General features: G+C 45.4%; 1 protein-coding gene across 1 annotated transcript in view; it reads left to right on the top strand.

Moving 5' to 3' along the window:
* The first annotated feature begins 3,703 nt into the window (after positions 1–3,703).
* Positions 3,704–19,641, top strand: part of PTPRJ (protein tyrosine phosphatase receptor type J) — a 142,032-nt gene continuing 126,094 nt past the window's right edge. Inside the window, exon 1 of the mRNA XM_059722601.1 lies at positions 3,704–4,142. Within this exon, the coding sequence (XP_059578584.1) occupies positions 4,086–4,142 (57 nt within the window). The 5' untranslated portion in view covers positions 3,704–4,085. The remainder of the gene's footprint in view (positions 4,143–19,641) is intronic.

The raw sequence follows: 19,641 nt of genomic DNA, 5'->3' as shown, positions 1-19,641 counted from the left end.
GTTATGAAGATATGAGACAAGAATCCTCCAAGTCACGCTCATTTGAAGTGATGTCTCCTCATCATTTATTGACAAGACCATGACAGATCTTGCAGGGCTCCACATTTATGTCTTTAAACATTGAAGCACATGTAAACACTTTATGCACATGTGTAGCCATGGGTGGATCTAAGATTTTGAAAAGCAGGGTGCACATGGTGAGGTGCATCATCCCATATAACACAGAACATATTTTTCTCCAGGTAAAAAGAAACTAGGTGCTTTGCTAATATGCTAGGGGCCTAGGCTATATTATTCAGTTTAAGGTGGAAGCAATACCAACTATAACTTCACAGGAATTAATTAAAAACAGTTTGCCTGGTTGTGAAATAGGAGCTACCAGGAGCAGCTAAGGCAGCATGATTGCAGCAAAAAGGCAAGCTTGATTAGTGGAACATAAAGACTATTAAAAAGGTGAGGGGGTCATTAACACCGGTGGAATGAAGAGTCTTGGAGGAATCAGGTAGATTATAATGAGCCAGGAAATCAGCTGAGGCTCTCATTGCTGTCTGAACAGAGATGATGCTGCCAGTGCCAGGTAGTTGGTTTTAAACTTTGGGTGAATCAGGAATCAAAGGGGTATTGGGAGTAGAAGTGTAGACCTACTGGGTGCATCCAGACAAGTGTACACGTCCTGTCTGTGGCACCACACATGTTGCACATGCTGATGTTCCCCACACTGCTAATTTCCAGCATGGGAGGTTTTTTGACACACGGAGATTCCAGTGTCAAAAAAACCTGCACCTGAAAAAAGAGAGGCAGAGTGTGCCACCCGAAATGGAGCCTGGTTGGCCAGAGCCAGACTCCTCCCCGGGGTATGAGTCCCCAGATCTACACGCCAGATGAGAGGAGGCTGTCTCTTCCACCTGGGACTGGAGCTGGGCGCAGGCTGTACCCAGCACTGAGGAAGATTGCTGCTGCCTCCAGTCTCAGGTGGCAGTGGCAGCTTCCTCTCATCTGGCATGCAGATCCAGGGGCTCTCACCCCGGGAAGCAGTCCGGTACAGCCCCACAGCCCTCTCGGGGGTGCAAGCCCCCGGATCTATGCCCCAGATGAGAGGAGGCTGCTTCTGCCACCTGGGACCCCCAGGAAGATTGCTGCTGCTGCCGGTCCCAGTGAAACAGTGAAACAGTTTCGACAAAACAAAATGGGACAGTGCTTCAAAACTAAATAAAATGACAAAACGAAACACTGTCCCTTTGAAATAGCGAAACGGACACCAAAACAAAATGATGGTGTTTTGCAAAGCCCTACTGTCCAGGTTCCCTTCCGCTAGATCGCAGCTGCTGGAGCCCTGGGAGGTCCCCAGAACCCCAGGTAAGGCAGCCTCCCTTACCCCACCCGGGGCAACTTGCTGTGTGCCAGAACACACATGCAGGAGCATTCCCCGGGAACAACTAGCAGTGTTGTTCTTTGTCCCCGGGAAAACGCATCCACACTTGTTTGTATGCACCCACTGAGTTCTACAGAAGTGGTTCTCAGCCTTTTTTGTACTGGGACCCATTTGTAATCATTAATGACCAGTCCTTACCCAGTGCCCCTCACTCACAAGCCACTGCCCTCAACCTCCAGCCCCCCAGCGTGTGGGGCAGGGGGTGGGTGTGTTTGGTGGGGGTGCTATGGAGAATGGGGGGGCCCCCAAGCAGCCGTGGTTTCCCTCATTTTTTTCCTTTAAAGGAGAATTCATTTTTAAAGTTTGTTGATCTATTTTAAAGGAGAATCCATTTTTAAAGTTTGTTGATCCATTTTTAAAGTTTGTCTGCAACCCATATATTCTTGTGGCCCACTTTGGGTCATGACTCACAGGTTGAGAAATGCTGTTCTACAGGACTACTCAGATGTATCAAGTGGCACAGGCACAGGTACAGGCGTAGGTATTTGGAAGAAAGGGACCTTAAGGTTTGCAAAACCAAAGTTTTGCCAAAATAAATAATAATAAAAAAGACGATCAGACCAATATTTGTTAGCATTTAACCTATTTTCAATGCAACCGAACACTGTGAACTTACACAATCCTGGGGGGGAACTGAAAAAACTAGGGGGAAGCTTTGAAAGAGGGCTTGAAAGTGAAAGGAAAAAAGAGGACAAGAAACTGAAGTGAAACTAACTTGTCTTATTTTCCCCCACCCTCTCCTCTGTGGGAGCTAAGCAAGCTCCCCGGAAGTAAATGAGACTAGATCCATGCTCCGGTGCTGCGTCTATCTCACCCGGATCAGGGCATGGGAGCAGGCTGTAGAGCCAGAGCGCCCCTGGACAGAAGGTTTCAGGGCATTTCCTCTCAGTGGGAAAATAATAATAAAAAAATGTTTGGAGCATCTTTGTAGTGCCTTGTTTTAAAAGCCCCTGGCTTTGGCAGTGGGTGCATGTCCACAGGGTGGGTGGAGAGCAGGCTCCCTCTCTCCATCCTTCTTTGTGTGGGGCTCATAAAGGAGCTGGAGCATGTGGGGGCCCTTCCGCTGGCTGTGCCTCTGCTTTGGGTGCAGCTCGGGTGTGGGGAATGTGGGTGGGGTTGCGGCGAAGCCCCTGTGCTCTGGGCAGCGGGCATGTGTGTGTGTATAAGTGTATAGGTGTGTGTGTGTGTGGACTTGTGTGCCTGCTTGCACGTTGCTGTATGTGTGCATGTCTGTGTGTGTACATGTCTGTTTATCAGTGCATGTATGTGTGTGTACATGTCTGTGTATCAGTGCCATGCGCGTGTATATAGCTGTGAATTTTTACATGCGCATGTGTGCCTGTGTGTGTGCACGTCTATGTGCGTGTGCATGTCTGGGTGCATGTGTGAGTATATCTATGTATGTGTAGGTGTGTGCATGTGTGCGTGCCTGTTGGCATGTTGGTGTATGTGTACATGCATGTCTATGTGTGCATGTGTGCGCATGCATATGTGTAGGAGTGCCATATGTGTATATCTATGTAAGTGTAGATGTGTATGTATGTGTGCCTGTTTGCGTGTTGGTGTATGTGTGTATGTCTGTGTGTGCATGTGTGTGGATGTACGTGTGTACATGTCTGTATGTGCATGTGTGTACTTGTATGCATGTACATACCTGTGCATGAGTGGATAGGTGTGTATATCTGTGTAGGTGTGTATGTGTGTGCACATGCATATCTGCCTGTGTGTGCATATGTACATGCACATATGTACATTTGTGCATGGGTATGTGTGCGCATGCCTGTATAACCATGTGTATGTCTGTGTGTGTACATGTGCATGTACCTGTGTGCATGCATGTGCACATTTGCCTGTCTGTGCATGTCTGTATGAGTGCACGTGTATGTCTGCATGTGTGCATATGCATGTGTACACATGTGCATGCGTGCATGTCTGGGCACATCGGTGTATGTGTGCGTGCACATGTGTGTAGGTTCGCATGCATGCATGTGCACCTAGATGTGCGTGTCCGTGTGCACGCATCCGCATGCACGCGGGTGCATCTAATGGCTGAGTGCATGCATGTGTGTGGACCTACGTGTGCATAGGGCTGCACCCTGTGTGCGTGTCGGTGTGCAGAGGTCCGCATGCATGCGGGTGCACCTTCGTGCCTGCAGGTGTGCCCACGCACGCCGCGTGTGCGCGTGCAGGCAGAAGCCACCTTAAGGCGGCCCGCGTGCGCGGGCTGCAGGGCGGGGAACACCCTCCTGGGTCGCGGCAAGAATGTGGGAGGCTGCAAAGTTTGGAGAGAGGCACTTCCTCCCGCCGCCCGCTGGGACACGGGCTAGGCGAGGGGGGGCGTGAGCCGGGCCGGGCTCAGCGCAGGCAGCCACTTCCTCGTGGGGGCGGACAGGGCACTGCAGCCGGCCCCCGCCTCCCGCTCGCCCGCCCCCGGCAGCACTGAGGGAAGCGAGCGCCTGCTCTCGGCTCGGCTCGGCTCGGCTCGCCCGCAGCCTGCACATCTGTCCCCGCGCGCACGGACGCACACACACACACACACACACACACACACACACACGCACACGCACACGCGCAGCTGCCCGGGCGGGGTACGCGCAGCCCTGCCATGTCTCCCGGGAAGCCGGAGTCCGGCTGAGCAGAGCCCCGCGGGATCATGGAGCAGCCCTTCTTCCCCAGCCTACTGCTGCTGCTGTTGCTGAGCCTCTCCAAGGTAAGGCGAGAGGCTGCTCTCCGCATGGCCCTGGCCTCAGCAGCCTTGCCCAGGTGCTGGTGGGGTGGTTGGGCTCCCTGGGGGCTTTCTCTCCCCTATCCTCGTGGCTGCTCCAAGCTTGTGTGGGGACCTGGTGCTGGGTGCCAGGCAAGGACAGCCCGGGCGGTGTGTGCAGGCTACAGGTACATGGCAGGGAGGGGGCGGGGGTGTTGTGCATGTGAACATGTGTGCACGCTCGGGCTGGTGAGGTGGGCGGGGGGAGTGGGGTGTTGCAGGTGCCTGCGCTCCCAAGTCGGAAGGATCTGTCTTGTTGGTGGAGGAGTGTGCTGTTGTGTAGTTTTGCCACCTGCTTGGATGGCTCCTCCTGGCCCAGGCTATGCGGGCTATATACCTAACCAGGAAGGAGGCTATGGCTGGCAGGGATGGGGACAGGGACAACCCCAGGGACTGTGGGGCTGTTTTCCTGTCCCTGGTGTGTTCACATTTCTAGGTAGAGTTTCACCAGGCAGTGCCCGTTGGCCTGTTGGACATGTTTGAGGGCCAGCGAGCACTGTCTGGTGTGCCCCCCCCCCCCCCCCCCCCCCCCCCCACACACACACACCTTGGTTCACTTGTTTTGAACCTTTAACATTCGCTCCCTGTTTCGTCCTTTAGTTGTTCCGCACAATCAGTAATGTATCTTTAGTGGCCCTTCTTGGGGGTTTCTAGTTCTACTTAACAGGCTTTGACCCCCCTTCCAAAATGGCACATCAAAAGGCCTGACTGGGATGGCACTTAGGGTGGTCCAGCTGGGCAAGTGCTCTGCTTTCTGGTGTTTATCCTCACCCTCCTTGTTGGTGAGTCACTTTTGTAGGGAGCAAGGAGGCTGGGGCTGGGGGTGTCTCCAGGGGGTCAGGTGTGCCGTAGTTACCTGGTGGACTCTAGGGATGGATGAAATAAACTTTTTCCTGGGAGGTTAACTTTTCAAAAGCGATGGCTGGGCTTGTGTTTTCTGTTTGGATTTCCTCATGGGAGTCTGGTTTGCAGAGGATGGATGCTCCAGTGCTTGTATAACAAACCCACCTCTCCTGGAGGGTTCTCAGCAATTGAGGGGCTAGAAATCTTGGCTAAAGTATATACCTTCTAGGGACATAGTAAGGAATGGGTAACTTACTGTGTCTACACATCTGTGGGAACCGTGATAGGGTTTTAAAGGATTGGAAGATGCATCCTGTTCAGAAACTACCACGTTGTTAGAGGCAAACCAGAATTTTTTCTGTCTCCAGCAGGAACACAGGGGCTTGATTTTTTTTCATTTACTTTACTTTAAACAAGTGTTATGCTTGTTGGTTTCAGAGGACTTTCTGCTCTGTTAGGATGAGCGTAAATCCAGCATAACATTTCTGTTTCCAGCTGTAGGGCGCTGACTGCTTCATGCTCTCAAAGCTATGCGGTGCAGGTATTTTCTTTCTTAGCAAACCCATATTTCTTTCAAAAAAAGTGGTAGTGACTGTTTATGGCCTACATTTGTGAAAGGAAAGGACAGTTCTAGTACCCCCTTGGTTTCTGGAATATGCCCTAGTAGTGGTGTTGCTGGTTAATTAGTTACAAATACTTTGTGATCGGTATCAAATTGTACTTCCCTGTTGTCAGACATGCAGATCATTAGCTGGGTTATCTGCTTTATAAGAAGTAAGGAGTTCTTATAGAAAAAGCCTACTTAATGGGGAACAAACAAATTTGGCAGGGTAAAATAGACGACCCCTAAACAGCAACATTTTATTTGGGTATCTCTCCAAATCCCTTGCAGTAACTGCCTCCATATTTGTCACAAAACAGCCTTCTGAAAGTATCTCACTTCCATCTGACTACGAAACCTTCAGCATATCAACAGGACAGCATTTAAGGAGAAACCTTTCACCCTTTCCTTTAATTAGAATTATTACTTAGCAGTATTCAAATGCCTGCATTTTATAACCATTGGAAATTCTTATGGATTAGCTAGGTTTTTGCTTTGTGGAAAAATTATTGAGGTGAGAGTAGCTACTACAGGAACGTGACCTTTCTTTGGCAAGAGGCCAAGATACTCATTTATCTCTCTTACTGGCAATTCCTCTGACAAATGTACTTGTTTTAGTTGCGTCGTACAGCTATACCAACAGTTAAGGAGTATGAGTTACTGACATTCCAGAGATCCACTGGACAGTAGCCTTTCATTATCTTATGCTGATGCCTCTTTGTAATTATGAATGATGTTTGTTGCAAAACCTTTGTAGCATTTTTCTTTTGCATTTCATTCAGGATTTTCCATACCTCATTGAAGGTCCTCAATTTCTTCTGTTCTTGTACAAAAAATAAAAAATAAATCCAGGCTTCTGTTGGGACAAAAATCTTTTTGACTAAGGGCTAAGAATAATTTAGTGATGAGGTTCAAGTGTATTTCTCTTTAGATATAAATACTCATAAATTTGGGGGAAGCTTGGCTTGGGCCTCGGTTGTCGTAGGCTGCAACCCTGCAGCTTGATCTGTGCAGTCAGACTCTGTGCTCTGTAACTTTACCTCTGCGAAGAAGATCGATTTATATGTGGGGAGATCCATTTGCAGAAGGGCCCACTGATTTCGGTGGGGTGAAGTAGATGGGGCACCGTGTTGGCACAGAAGTCTGCTTATACTAATCGGTTGGCAGGGTCTGGATCTTAGTTTGTTTCCAATATTTTCAATTTTTTCTTGGGTCACAAATATCTTCCCGATTGTATTCAGTTATACCTTCTGCTTTTCTTTCTTTCTTTGGTCATGTCTGTATTATGTGCTGTGGGCCAAGCAGGAGAGTAAATTAGGCCATGTAGAGTTCTGTGGTTGCTGTGGATAGATTGCTTTTGCCATGTTTCTGTTTGCTGCATCATGATGTTAACTGTTGAGGCTATTGAAGTTTGGAGTGATATTTTTCATAACTTGTGAGTTATTTTTCACATGTCTCTGATTTATGAAGATCTGTCCTAGAAGGTCATATTCATAACAATTCCTCAGTCCTCATGTCAGAAGTGCTAGTTCCTCTCAGAGACAGGAGAACAAGCCAATGAAGTTCTTGTTGGAATAGGATTTAAAAGTATATTAGAAACCACCCTGGCTGAGCCCTGCAAACCCTTGCTCACACAAGTTATTCTAATCTGTTGATTTTAATGGGGTCAATTGTGTGAGTACAGGTAGTAAGTTCTACAGGATCTTGTGTGAGTATAGCTGTATTATCTGAAATGAAGATGTTTGGGTACAAGTATAACTAAGAGCGGCCTCATAAATTATGTTCTTTTTTTTTTTGTTCCAGGCAGCATTAATCCAATCTTGCCATGTAAGAATAAGAGTTTTGTATAACGTGACATGGCTCTGGTCTGTCTTGCTGGAGGATCATTATGTAGATAGGAAAAGGAAAAGAAAGTAAACGTTAATAAACGATTGTTCTTGTGCATGAAGGCAGTGGTTAAAGAGCTGTTATGAAAGTTGCTTTTTTACCATAAATGCTATCTGCTGCTGTGGTCTGTGCATGCTATTTTTGTGGATTTGTGGTGGTGTTTATGATCTAAGATAAGCGTCTAGATTTTTAGTTAAAATTCGTAAGTAGTTGAGGTTGGAAGCAATTTTTGAACTTGCCCTGTTATTATAAATAACATAGTTTTATGGGGGTTCATACTTTTAAAATTACACTAAAAAGTTTAAATTAGGAGCTGGACAGCATGTGCCCAGTGTGATTCATAAGCTGTTTAGATCATATGTACAGATGTTTGTACAGGGGCAGATCCCAGGGGGTGCAGCAGTGTGGATGCATGTCCCTTTCAGTCAATGCTGTTGAAGGAGCAGAAGCTGGGGACATTTTTTTTAAATAAGTCCCTGAAGCAAGTGGGAATCCCCCCCATCTTCCATATTGCTTAGTGATGCATCCGGTCTACTCCTCACCCACTGCTGCTACTGTCTCTGACTGCCCTGGGGGTTAGTGGCAGCACTGCAGGGTCACTCCTGCCTGTTCCACCTGGACTCTAAATGCAGCTCAGCTGTAGACAGTGAGGCTGCAGCATGTAGGTCCCTGCCTGGTCCCTGGGAGCAGGCACAGGACAGTGGTGTGCCTAGGGCAAGGCGACTGGAGGTGGGGACGCAGGCAAGAGGAAAAAATGTCTTTGTGATCATGGCAGCAACAGCAGCAAGCAAAAGTCACACCAGATGCCTAACTGCATTTTTACACTGGTAGTGGTTGGGCAGGAAACCACCACCATTGTCCCTGCTGTCTCTGGCTGAGCCTAGCTGCATGTGCAGCCCATAGTGCCCCCTCCCTGTCCCCTCACCCCCCTGCCCTGGGTCAGCTGGGGTTAGCAGCAGTGGTGGGTGGGTGAGGGAAGGATGTATGAGCATGGAAGGGAAAGGATGGGGAGGGAAGATTCTTACCTGCTTGAGGGACTTAAAAATCCCTGCTACTGCTAATTCTGGGTGTTTTGTCTGTGCTGGTGGGGGGGCATTGAGGCTGGGAGTGGGGGGTGCAGCCAACCTTGCAGAACAGGGTACTGCTCCTAGGCCCCCCTTTCCAAAAACCTGGATCCACCAGTGTGTTTGCATTAGCCATGAGGTATGTAATGATCCTTTATAGTGAATATACTAGCCTGATTCTTTAGATGTTCCATGAACAGAAATCCCATTAAGGACTTTGTCTGTTGTATGAATAGATTGGATATAGGGTTCTGACTTAAATTGTTTTGAGTTTCTAACTGAAGGATTTGAATGAGGCTTCATACTAGAAATTTGGGCTTGCCATATGGAATCATGAAATGGTTGCAATTAACGCTTGGTATAAAAAAATAGCCATTGTTGCTTATCATCATCTATTCTTGTTCGCAGATTTCAGTTTTAAATTGGTTTTGTTCTAAATAAAGTGACATAACAGTTTAAAAATAAAAGCTGTTTAACAAAGAAATATAACTTTATATTATACTAGTGTCCAAGGTGAGGTTTATTTAGAAGTATAAAAATGTGAAAAATAGAAGTTTTTCAGGTCACCATAGCTATTCTGTTTTGTTGGGGTTTGCGGTGGGGGGCAGGGTAAACTTGTCCATCTGAAAGTCTGATACACTCTGGCTGCTTTGCCACTCCATCCAGGAAGAACACAGACCATCTGCAGATGCTTCCTCAGCCTGACGAAGAGTGTGTGTGGCCAAAGGCTTGCAAAGAAGAATTTTTCCAACTGTCTGAGTTGGTCTAATACAAGATACCGGATTTACCCTAAGAACCTTGCCTGCCTACAGTCCACTCTTAACACACTTTTTATTAAGCACAAGTAACACAGATCTTTGGAACTAAACAAGCTCACACCTGAGTTTTATGTTTGAGTAACCTGTTGCTGTAAACTCGTTTAAAAAAAGTTTGGGAAACAATTTATTATACTGCCAACCAAAACATGTGTCTGGGATTATCTAGCAATGGCCACATACAATGTTCTCTTAACTACGTATTCTGCATGTGTATGCTGGATGTCCTGAAGGGTTCCCACAGTTAGAAGCTGATCTCTGTGCTTGCTGTGTATCCAATAGTGTGCACATTTGAGATCAGAATTGGGGCTCATAGTAGAAATACTGTCTGTGCAAACAGCACTGCTATTAATAGTACTTCCTCAACTAAGCTTGGTACATGCAAGCCATTGTTGAGAATTTTCATGTCATGTAAATTTTTTGGTTGGAGTTGCTAAATATGTGCGGGAAAGAGAGGGAGAGAGAATGCTAGTACGTAAAATCTTGTTTGTTTTTTTGTTCTTCACGTAGGGCTTTTTTATTAATCCATATCATTTTAATTTGTGCACTTCCTCTTCCTACTCAAATTACAGTGTATGAAGGGTGAGCAGTTCTGCAAGTGCTATAGGATGAAAATTAGAAATGAAGGATTTGATTCTAGTAATGTTTAAAATGCACCATCAGGTTTTTTTCTTTTCCTTTAAAACCCCATGTTTCCCAATATAATTGGGGAAAAGGCTGTTTAAAATCAATGCTTTCAAAATTATAGTTTGAGGAGAGCTGACTGGTCATATGATGCTGGCTCTTTTCCTTGGTGTCCAGGTTCCTAAATGGAAGTATGAGCCTGGGCATCTCTAAAGGTAGCTGGAAATGAAGAGGAGCCAGCTCAGCTGCTTCGTCTAGGGACGGGTCATTTCTATATAAAAAGAGGGGAGTAAATGGGAGTCTCACTCAAGGACTGAAGCTGTCAGTTGGAGAGGGCTGCAGAAGAGAAGGGTTTAGGCAGAAAAATCAGGCGGTTGTGCAGCCTGCCCACAGGAAAGAAGAGCCAAGCTTTTGGAAAGGATTGTACATGGAGGGGTTGAGGAAGGGGGGGGAGTATGAGCAAACATCTGGGAAGTGTGTGCAAATGGAGAAGAACAGAACAGATGTGTCTGTCTGTCAGTTGCATTAATCTTGAAGTCTGTATCAAGATTGCTTCCTAAACATATATGGGCTGACTATTTCCAAAACTGTACGTATACCTGAACATGCCCCTGCATTAATCTTAAAGGGAGGGAAGGAATCCAAAATTAAGTGGGAAATAGTAATTTTTTTAATCCAGTGAATACTGGACAAATACAAGTGACCAGATCAGAGCTATACTGATTAAACACATGACTTAGTTCAGTTGCATTAAAGTATGTTTATGGCCTGAGGTAATATAAGCAGTAGGGCTGTGTGAAGCTTTGGTTCCTGATTCAGTTCGGCAGAGATTTGGCCCGATTCTGTGGCCTAATATCTGAATCCAAATTGAATCAAAAGACCCTTTAATCCCTCTGAATTGAATCGGAACCCTCCAAATCGATTTGGAAAGATTTGGTGATTCAGACGCAGACACAGCTTTAAATATTTTTTCTGTGTACTTATAGGTACCAGGTGGCTTGTGAATGCTGTAATGCTGGGGTGCATGGAGTGTCCCACAGGAGTGTGGTGAGGTCCCTAGCGCACTTGGAAGCAGACCTGGAAGTGGACCAGAAGCACTTCTGGTCCACTTCCGGGTCTCCTGGGGAGCGCGCAGGGGGCCCCCCCATGTGACCCCAGCTCAGTGACTAGTGCCTCCTGGGTCTGGAGGGGGCACTCGGGGGTCCTTCTGCAGCTGATTGCCAAGATGGGAGGGCTCGGGGAGGGGGGGAGGTGCTCCCCGTGCACTCCCCAGCAGACCCAGAAGTGGACCGGAAGTACCTCCGGTCTATTTCCGGGTTCGCTGCCAAGCATGTGGAGCGCCCCCCGTACTCCTGTGGGATGCTCCATCCGCCCTAGCATCACAACATTCACAAGCTGTGCTGGTACCTTGAGGTACGTAGAAAAAACTTTTAAAGCTGTGTCTATGCCCGAATCACTGATTCTCCAAATCTGCATCGGATCTTCAGATTTGGATTCAGCTGAATCGAAGCAGGGACAGCGATCTGAATCAACGAATCAAATCACTGTCCCTGATTCGGGCCGAATCTGAATCGAATAGGGCCCGCTTTGCACACCCCTAACAAGCAGCGCTATACAACCTAAGATGCATCTTTCCAAAAAGATATGCCTGGTCCTGGAAGTGTTTGCATGTCGTTGGAAATAGCATGAACATTTACCTTGTGTCACATAGTAATTGTTATGAAGAGCCATCCTTCCATTGATCCATTCATTGTCACTTAGCTGAGTTATGCCAGAAAGTACAGAATGCAGGTGTTTTTACCTATGAATAGTTTAACAGAAAAAAGGAAACTCATTCATGGTGGTGGATTGGATTGGTGGATTGGAACTGATTCATGTGTACATTTTTGTAGCAGCAGGTGTGCACGTAGGGCTCCGATTGCATTGTCTAGTAGGTAGGTGAATGGTGCACAGTGTCCAGAGCTGGGGCCAGCATAGGATAGAATCCAGCACAATGTAGAGCTGGGGCCAGAGGGGTCCCTCAGACTCCCTTTGGTTTGAGGGGTATGTAACAAGAGAAATGTGGCTCAAACCTGATTAATGAGTTCCCCTTTTGGAGGGGGGGAAAAAAGGGTCTACCAGATGGGATGCCTTGCAGCTTTCCATACCAACATCAAATAATCATTGGTATTTTTATCCGTGCTTATTCTGTATTGGGTGTTATGTTTTACTTCCATCTTTCACTTGTTTGGATCCCCTCTAACCTTTTATCATCCAAAGCTATATAAAAACTAAAACAATTTGAAAAATGTAAGTGATCCTTAATTGTTTCCTAATACATGTAAGTCTGTGCACAGAGGATGTATGGCACTATTTTAGGCCTTTAAAGAAACTACTGTTTTTTTGGTTTAGCCACTTGAACGATTTTAATGGTTTTTTGGTTGATTGGTTTGGTTTTGTGGTGTGTAGGGGAATGTCATACACATAAAAATAATAATGTTCTTTAGAGGTGCACCGATACATCAGTCCGTCTAATATTGGTACCAATAAAAAGAAAATTGACATTATCAGTAATTGGCTTTTAATGGCTGATAGTGTCGCTGATTAAATGCTCTGTGCATGTGTGTGTATGCGTGCACAGCCGCAGCATACACATGGCCAGGAGTGTAGCCTGGCAACTTGGAGAGTAGTGTCTAGCTGGTAAGTTTGTTGGGAGGAAGGGGCAGGGTGGGGGGGAGGGAAGGGTTGTCAGGGGGCAGATAGAGGCCCCTGTGGTGAGGTGGGGAGTGAGGCTGGGACAGGCGCTTCACAGCCAGGGTAGCATGGGGTGTGCAACGGAGCCACAGCTCATGCACAGGGGGCACGCATCCCGGGAGAGGCATAAGGGGCATGTACCCCCTGGATCTGTGGATGGGGCAAAAGCGGTCTGCCCTCTGTGGACTCAGAGCTAGAGGCTACTCTGGGCTCTTCCCAATGCAGGGGCTAGGACTGGGCTGTGGTCAGGGTGGGTGGTAGTGGTGCTGGGAGGGGGAGAAAGGGGGTGCTACGACAAATTTTGCCATAGCCTTGTTCGCCACTGCTACCCCAGTGCCATGGCTACCCGCCTCAAGTGGAGCCTGGGCCCAGCCCTCTCTGGAAAGATCCTGGTGCAGCCTCTGGCCGCGAGTACGCAGTGGGTAGCCCACCGTTGCCCTGTGCACAGATCTGGGGACCACATGCTCCCCGTTTATCTTTTCTGGGGGGTGTACGCAGCAGCAGGAGATGCCCCCACACCCCCTGGACAACCGTGGTTCCATCCTGTGCCCTGCCTCACCCTGGCTTTGCAGTGCTGGCTCCTGCCCCAACCCCACTTTCTCTGTCACTGTGGGGGCCTTGGTCTGCCTCCCTCATGCCCCTTCATCCCAACAGACTTACTGGCCAGATGCTGCTCTGCAAGCTGCTGGGCTGCATATTGGTAATAGGATTGGTAGCGGCGAATATGGCTGGTTAATAATCGGCTGTCAGTATCGACCCAAAAAATCTTGATCGGTGCACCCCCAATGTTCTTTTGTATCTTATTGGCCAGAGGTTCACTTATATAAAGTGTAAAGAGAAAAGGGAATGCCTTTTTTGGTTATCCCACCGCAATTGTTGCATTTCTGATATTGAGGCTAAAGCTAAACTAGCAAGGAAAGACTTGAACATACAGTTTTGAGCTGTATTATGAATTCACTTTGCTGTGTCCCTGTAAGCAGATCTGGTATGTCCATGTCACCCTGTCAAGGGCTTTTCCATGTTCAGGAAGAGGGCAGAAGAGCCAAGAGAGATGTGCATGTGTTATGGAAGAATGTTGTAGCGAGAAACTTTCTCTTCAGTTGTGACCCAGGTGAAGAGTGGTACCAAATGACTAGCAATTTCCCTGGTGAGAATTTTATAGTGTGCCTCTAAAATGCAGATGGCTGTGTTTCAAGATAGTCTCAAATTAGCTTCTCCTTTCTTTTTGCACTATTATAGTAGCTGCGATCTGCCAGCTTGAAGAAAGCCATGTTGAAGCTGGCCTTATAGGATGTGCTGTCTTTTGGGGTTCAGTGCAAGGCAATGGTTGGAGAAATGGAACCCAGTCTTCACACATTGGAGACTCTGGTTCTGCATCTTTTAAGGAGCTTAATGGCATGTTCTGATGCTTCTACTTTGAGTGGTTTTATGATATGTGATCATTTGTGTGTAATAACAGGAGTCATTCTTACATTTGTTAGTTAATACGGTAGCTTGATAAGACTAAGGATCCCTTCTGCCTAGGTAAAGATTCCTGGGGAGGACTGTGGTGTTATTGCTATTGCTATATGTGTTGATGAAATTATTTTGAAGTGGAGGATGTTTTTTGAGAGGTATGACAGCAACTTGACTTCTATTTTGTGATCATGATACTTTTTACGTAGAGTTTACAAGTTGAAGCCTTCATTTACTCATTTTTTAATTTAATTTCTGTTTGCTTCTAGGGATTTTAATACCTCTTTTTTATGTGTGTGTTTCTAAATGCAGTCTTTTGAGACCTCTCTTTCTGACGATTGCTTATTCCCTTTAGAAACAAAGGAGCAGATGCTATTTCCCCTTCAAGTGCCTAAGTGACACTTATGTAGCCACGTAATTGCAGTTTTTGGCACTTGTGTACATTTTAGCATTCAGTGTAGCTTTGCTCACTCTCTGCTTCCCTCCTTCGCGTGCTCTTTCGGCCGCACTATGGCCGCATAGCCATCTGCAGGGGAAGAGAATCACTGTGTAGGCGTGTAGCTCCAGACAAGTCCCAAAACTTTAATTGCAGCAAAAATGTGACTAGCAGATAGGAAGGGAGAAGCCAGGATGTGGAAGGCTAGGTGGAGGAGAGCTATCCCATCTTTTAGCTCATTAACGTAGAAGTTAGGGCATTTGCCCAGAGAGCATGAGTCCCAGGTTCTAGACCCCCCCTCAGAAGGGCTTGCAGCTCTCTCTCCTGCTTCCTAGCAGAGTGTTGTAACAGTCACACCACAGGCTAGGCATTGTTCCAGGCCTTCTCCATGCCCAGCACTGAAGTTGGCTTGCTAGGCAACAAAGGAGGGAAGATGCGTAGTGCTAGGAGGAGCACAAACAAGGTGGAGGGTTTCTCAGCAAGATGAGTGCTGCCCTGAAAGGGTGGGGGTCTCTGTGTTCTATCTGGGGCCCATGCTGGAGCAAAAACTAGCCCAGTGTTGTTTATCCATTTTATCCAGTGACCATAAATTGCAGGGTGTGCTGGGCTAGCTTCAAGGGAAGGGCTGGAGAGCACACTGGCCAGATGAGAGAACTTGGAACGTAGCTCTCCTACTCTTTGGGCAAGTGCGCTAACCATTAGACTGATTGGCTAAAAGAGGGAAAGCACTCTTCCTCCTCCTCCTCTTATTTTACTTTTAGCAAGTACATGCTCAGGGTGACCTTATTTTGCTCCAGGTGGAAATAGAATTCCAAGTGATGTAATTGCCCAGAATTGCAGTTATCTGGGTGTGTGAAGGATAAATCAGATTTAGCCCTAAGTGAGGGACCCTCCAGCAATGGGCAAAAACTGGCCTGGCTGGAATGGAGGGAAGGAAAGGCTGGTGGGTGGAGGGAGTGTGTGGAATGACCAGTATGGAAGAGCTCTGGATGAGTGATGTAGCAATGGCTGGCCAGGGCCAGGGTGTTGATGTACCCCTATACATCTTGATGTACAGCTACACTTACAAAAGCAACAAGTGATCATCTATAGCAGGGCTTCCTAAACTGTGATCCACATATCCCTGGGGATACGCAAGGTATCTCTAGTGGGTACGTGGGAGAAATTGTGTAATGGCGGATTTAATTTTAATTGTAGTAAAAACTGGCATTTAAGGGGTTAAAATATAAAACACATACTGGTAGGGGTACACGGGCAGCTGGTAAATCTGGAAGGGGGTATGCAATAAGAAAAAGTTTGGGAACCTCTAATCTATAGGAAGCTGCAAGGAATGTTTGACATGTTGTGCCATTGCCTACGCATAAGAGATTCCTTAAACTACTGCACCTAATAAGTATTTTGTGGGTGTAATTTTAATAGAAATCAAGTTGTGGGTTGCTTTTGTTTTTTTATTGTTGTTCTGTGCTGCGATGCCTCCCTCTGGTTAGTTTCTGCAAGATCAATATGGCTTTGCTTTGGAACATTGCGTGACATTTTGTAATATATTTGATCACAAATAAATTACAAAATGATGATCCACTCATGATATGGACTAACCAGAAAGTGCCACAGAGTTTAGGGCTTGGCACAGCCATCTTCTCTTGTAATGGGAGGTTAGTGATGGCTTGGCTCAAGAATGATGGTTTGTGGGTAACCACTTGAAGTCAAAGTAACAAGATTTGCAGCTGCTCCCTTCTGATAAGAAAGCAGCAAGCTGGTTCAGGGAGCAGGGCTGCTCTTCCTTGCTTAGATTCTCTATGTAAATGGAAAGTGAAGGTAAGGGTGGTCAGGAATGGCTCTAGAGCTATAAGTAATTGGAATAACCTCCTAATGAAAACAGAGGATGTGCCCTATTACCTGTAACATTTAAAACTAGAGTGACAATGTGTTTCAGAGTAGAAAGGGGAACTGTTAGGCATTAAGGGCATTTATACACATACATTAGTCTGCTCCGATGTGCCAGATCATCGGTGCGTTGGAGAAAACTCAGTTAATTGAGTCTGCTCTGCATGCAAGCTGACGCACCCAGCGCTGCGTCGCATACATTTGCATAAACAGTGAAATGTACATCAATGCTGAGAAAATGGTAGCGGTGCGCTTTTGAACTAAAACACCTTTGATATGTTTTAGTTCAAAAGTGCACTGCCACCATTTTCTCAGTGCTGACGCCCGTTTCACCATTTATACAAATGCATGCACCACAGCGCCAGGTGCTTTTTAAAGCGCCCAGTGCTGTGGGGCAAACACGTACAAATAAGAGCAAGTGGGGCTAGTTGAATGTATGTCTCTGCAACTAAATAATTTATAATAATAATTATAATTATTAACTAAATAATAATTTGTGTTAATACTTTTTCTGCCTGCTGTATTCTCAGGTACATGTGAATGAAGCTCATGATGTTAATAGTTTTGTTGTAGCAGAAGAAATAGCAGTTCTCCAGGATTGTCGAGAGAGACTGACTGAACTGTCCAGTGATTGTTACATTATTAGTGATACTTGGGTTTTAAAACTCATCTTAATATTAAATGGTAGAGTTATTCTGAAAGCTAACATTCAAATACAATCTCCTCACTTGACATCAGATTTCCAAATGTTTAACTATATTGTATTCATGTAAAGGCTTAGCAGGAGTTAAATGCTTGTGGGTTTTTTTTCCTTCCTATGATTACCCTTGTTTGCTTTCTTTGGTTCTGCAGGAACCTTATAGACTTATAAAATGATTCAGAACTGGGAAGGCAGTGAAATAGCTGAACTTCATTAAATCCTCAAGGACCTTTTAGATCTTCACTTTGTTTGTTTGACTTTTTTCCAGTGAAAACAGATACAGGAATTCTAATGTCTTCCTGACACTGGTGAGCGTACACCACTCTTAGAATTTCCTTTCAAATGCTGTTGTGATTTTTATAGAAGAGGCGCTTGTGTTTTCAATGCCTCTTTGTAAAATGCACACTCTTAGTCGTATAGTATTTTGCTTGTCCCTAGGTAGGAATAGCAGTTTATTTCTGTTTATTGTCATTCAGTTTACATGCACAGTTTTAACTAAAAGGACTTACTGCCAATAACAATGAATTGTTTCCATTTGTAATTCTGACAGAATTCTTAAAGCTCTGTCTGGTTAATTCTGAAATGATCAGAATGTTAACATCCTGGATTGTTATCTGTTTCTTAAAGAGAGAAACTTATTTTCAAACATACATATACCAGAATGTACATATATGCTAGAGACAAGGATTTGTGGTGGTATGTTATATTGGACCAAATGCATGGTTGGGATAAAGTTGAAACAAGTTTTCAAATGCAAGGCATTCTTCATCAGGTCTGAGGATGTATATATAGTCCAGTGGTTTTCAACCTTTTTTTAATTTGCGGACCTCTTCGGAAATTTCAAATGGAGGTGTGGAGCCCTTTGAATTATAAGTGCAGGTATTCACATACTTTTGATTGATTATAGTCCTCTTTCACAGACCCCTTAGATGTAGCCTGTGGATTGCAAAGGGGTTGAAAAGTCCTGATATAGTTATTTTTCTTCTGCCCTTGGGGACAAAACTTTCAGTGTGACATTCTATGTGTTAATTGTTGAGTTTGACTTTAATAAGGTTTGCACAAATGGCTGCAATGTACTGAAATGCCTCCCAAGCGTCTTAATAAGGATTTATGTTTAGCAAAACTTTTTACAGCTCTGTTTACAAAAAAAAAAAAAAAAAAAAAAAGGGGGACCTGGACAATTAAGTTCTCTGGTTCAGTTTGCATTACTGAGACGGGAGGGAGAAGAATTCACCTATACAGCCCAGTTCTCAGCACCTGTGCTTGAGAGAGAAGCAAACAGAGCTGAGGTCAGACTCGGGTCTTTTAACTGGATTGCTGGGATTTTAAAGACCAGGCACAGGTCTTGTAGTAACATAGAAACCATATAGAGAAAGTCCATGAGAAATAACTGCTAGGTCTGAAAAGGCTGAAAAAAATTGTTAACATTCTGATTTGAGGTAAATGGACAGTGTTACAGTCTGTAGGACAGAAAATCTGAATTAGATGCCTCCTTGCAACATACTGAAACCTTTTGGGAAACATCTTAGTAGTTAGAGCCATGTGAAATTTGTTGTAGAAAGTGTTTGGATTGTTGAAGGGTAGTGGTCATGGTGTGTTACCCAGCTTAGGGAGTAGTCAACTTTTGTTAACATTTTCAAATGTTTCTTTCACTTCAGTGCATTAAAGGGAAGAGTGCCTCCATGTTAACAGCACCTCTCTTTCTCTCCATCTATGTTGTGCTAGAGGTGGGTGACCCAAACCATAAGTCACTTTGAACACCGTAATTTTTGTATGTTGTGAGCAATCTTTCTCCCTCTCTGAGCGTTGTTTTTACTGTTCTTGAGAGCTTGGAGAAGTTCTCACATCCTCTAGAAAAGGCTGCCTTATAATTCTACCTTCAGCTTTGACTGCATTCTGAAAAAAACAGCTTTTTTTCCTCCCAAAATACCTTAAGGCTGTTCCATTACAAGTGGCTGCCTTCCACTGTAGTATTCAGACTTGCCATCTGAAGAACAAAGTATTGTCCTTTGTAGTAGCTTTGTGCATTACTACAAGGCTGCAGGGCAAACACCTATTTCTAGTGTCTCAAATGGGGAATTTTGTGATCGACTTTAGAGAGACCAGGATTAAGTTTTTCATTAAAAAAAACAACCTTAAAGGTATTGACTTTTTATTGCAGGGCTGTTGGATCATGGTTGTAGCTGAGTTGGTCTAAAGACATAGGCAGATAAGGTTCTGTGGGTAGATGTGGTATCTTTTAAATTAGACCAACTAAATAGTTGGAAAAAAGTTCTTTGCAAGCTTTTGGGCACAAACACACTTCTTCAGGCATTGGGAGACTGTGTTTTCACTTCATAAATCTACTGGATATGAATAATCATGGACTTGATATATTGGGTATCCAGGTTGTAGCTGTATTGG

This window comes from Alligator mississippiensis, chromosome 2, assembly GCF_030867095.1.
Source record: "Alligator mississippiensis isolate rAllMis1 chromosome 2, rAllMis1, whole genome shotgun sequence".
Lineage (NCBI taxonomy): Eukaryota > Metazoa > Chordata > Crocodylia > Alligatoridae > Alligator > Alligator mississippiensis.
This window is presented reverse-complemented; position numbering and strand designations above follow the sequence as displayed.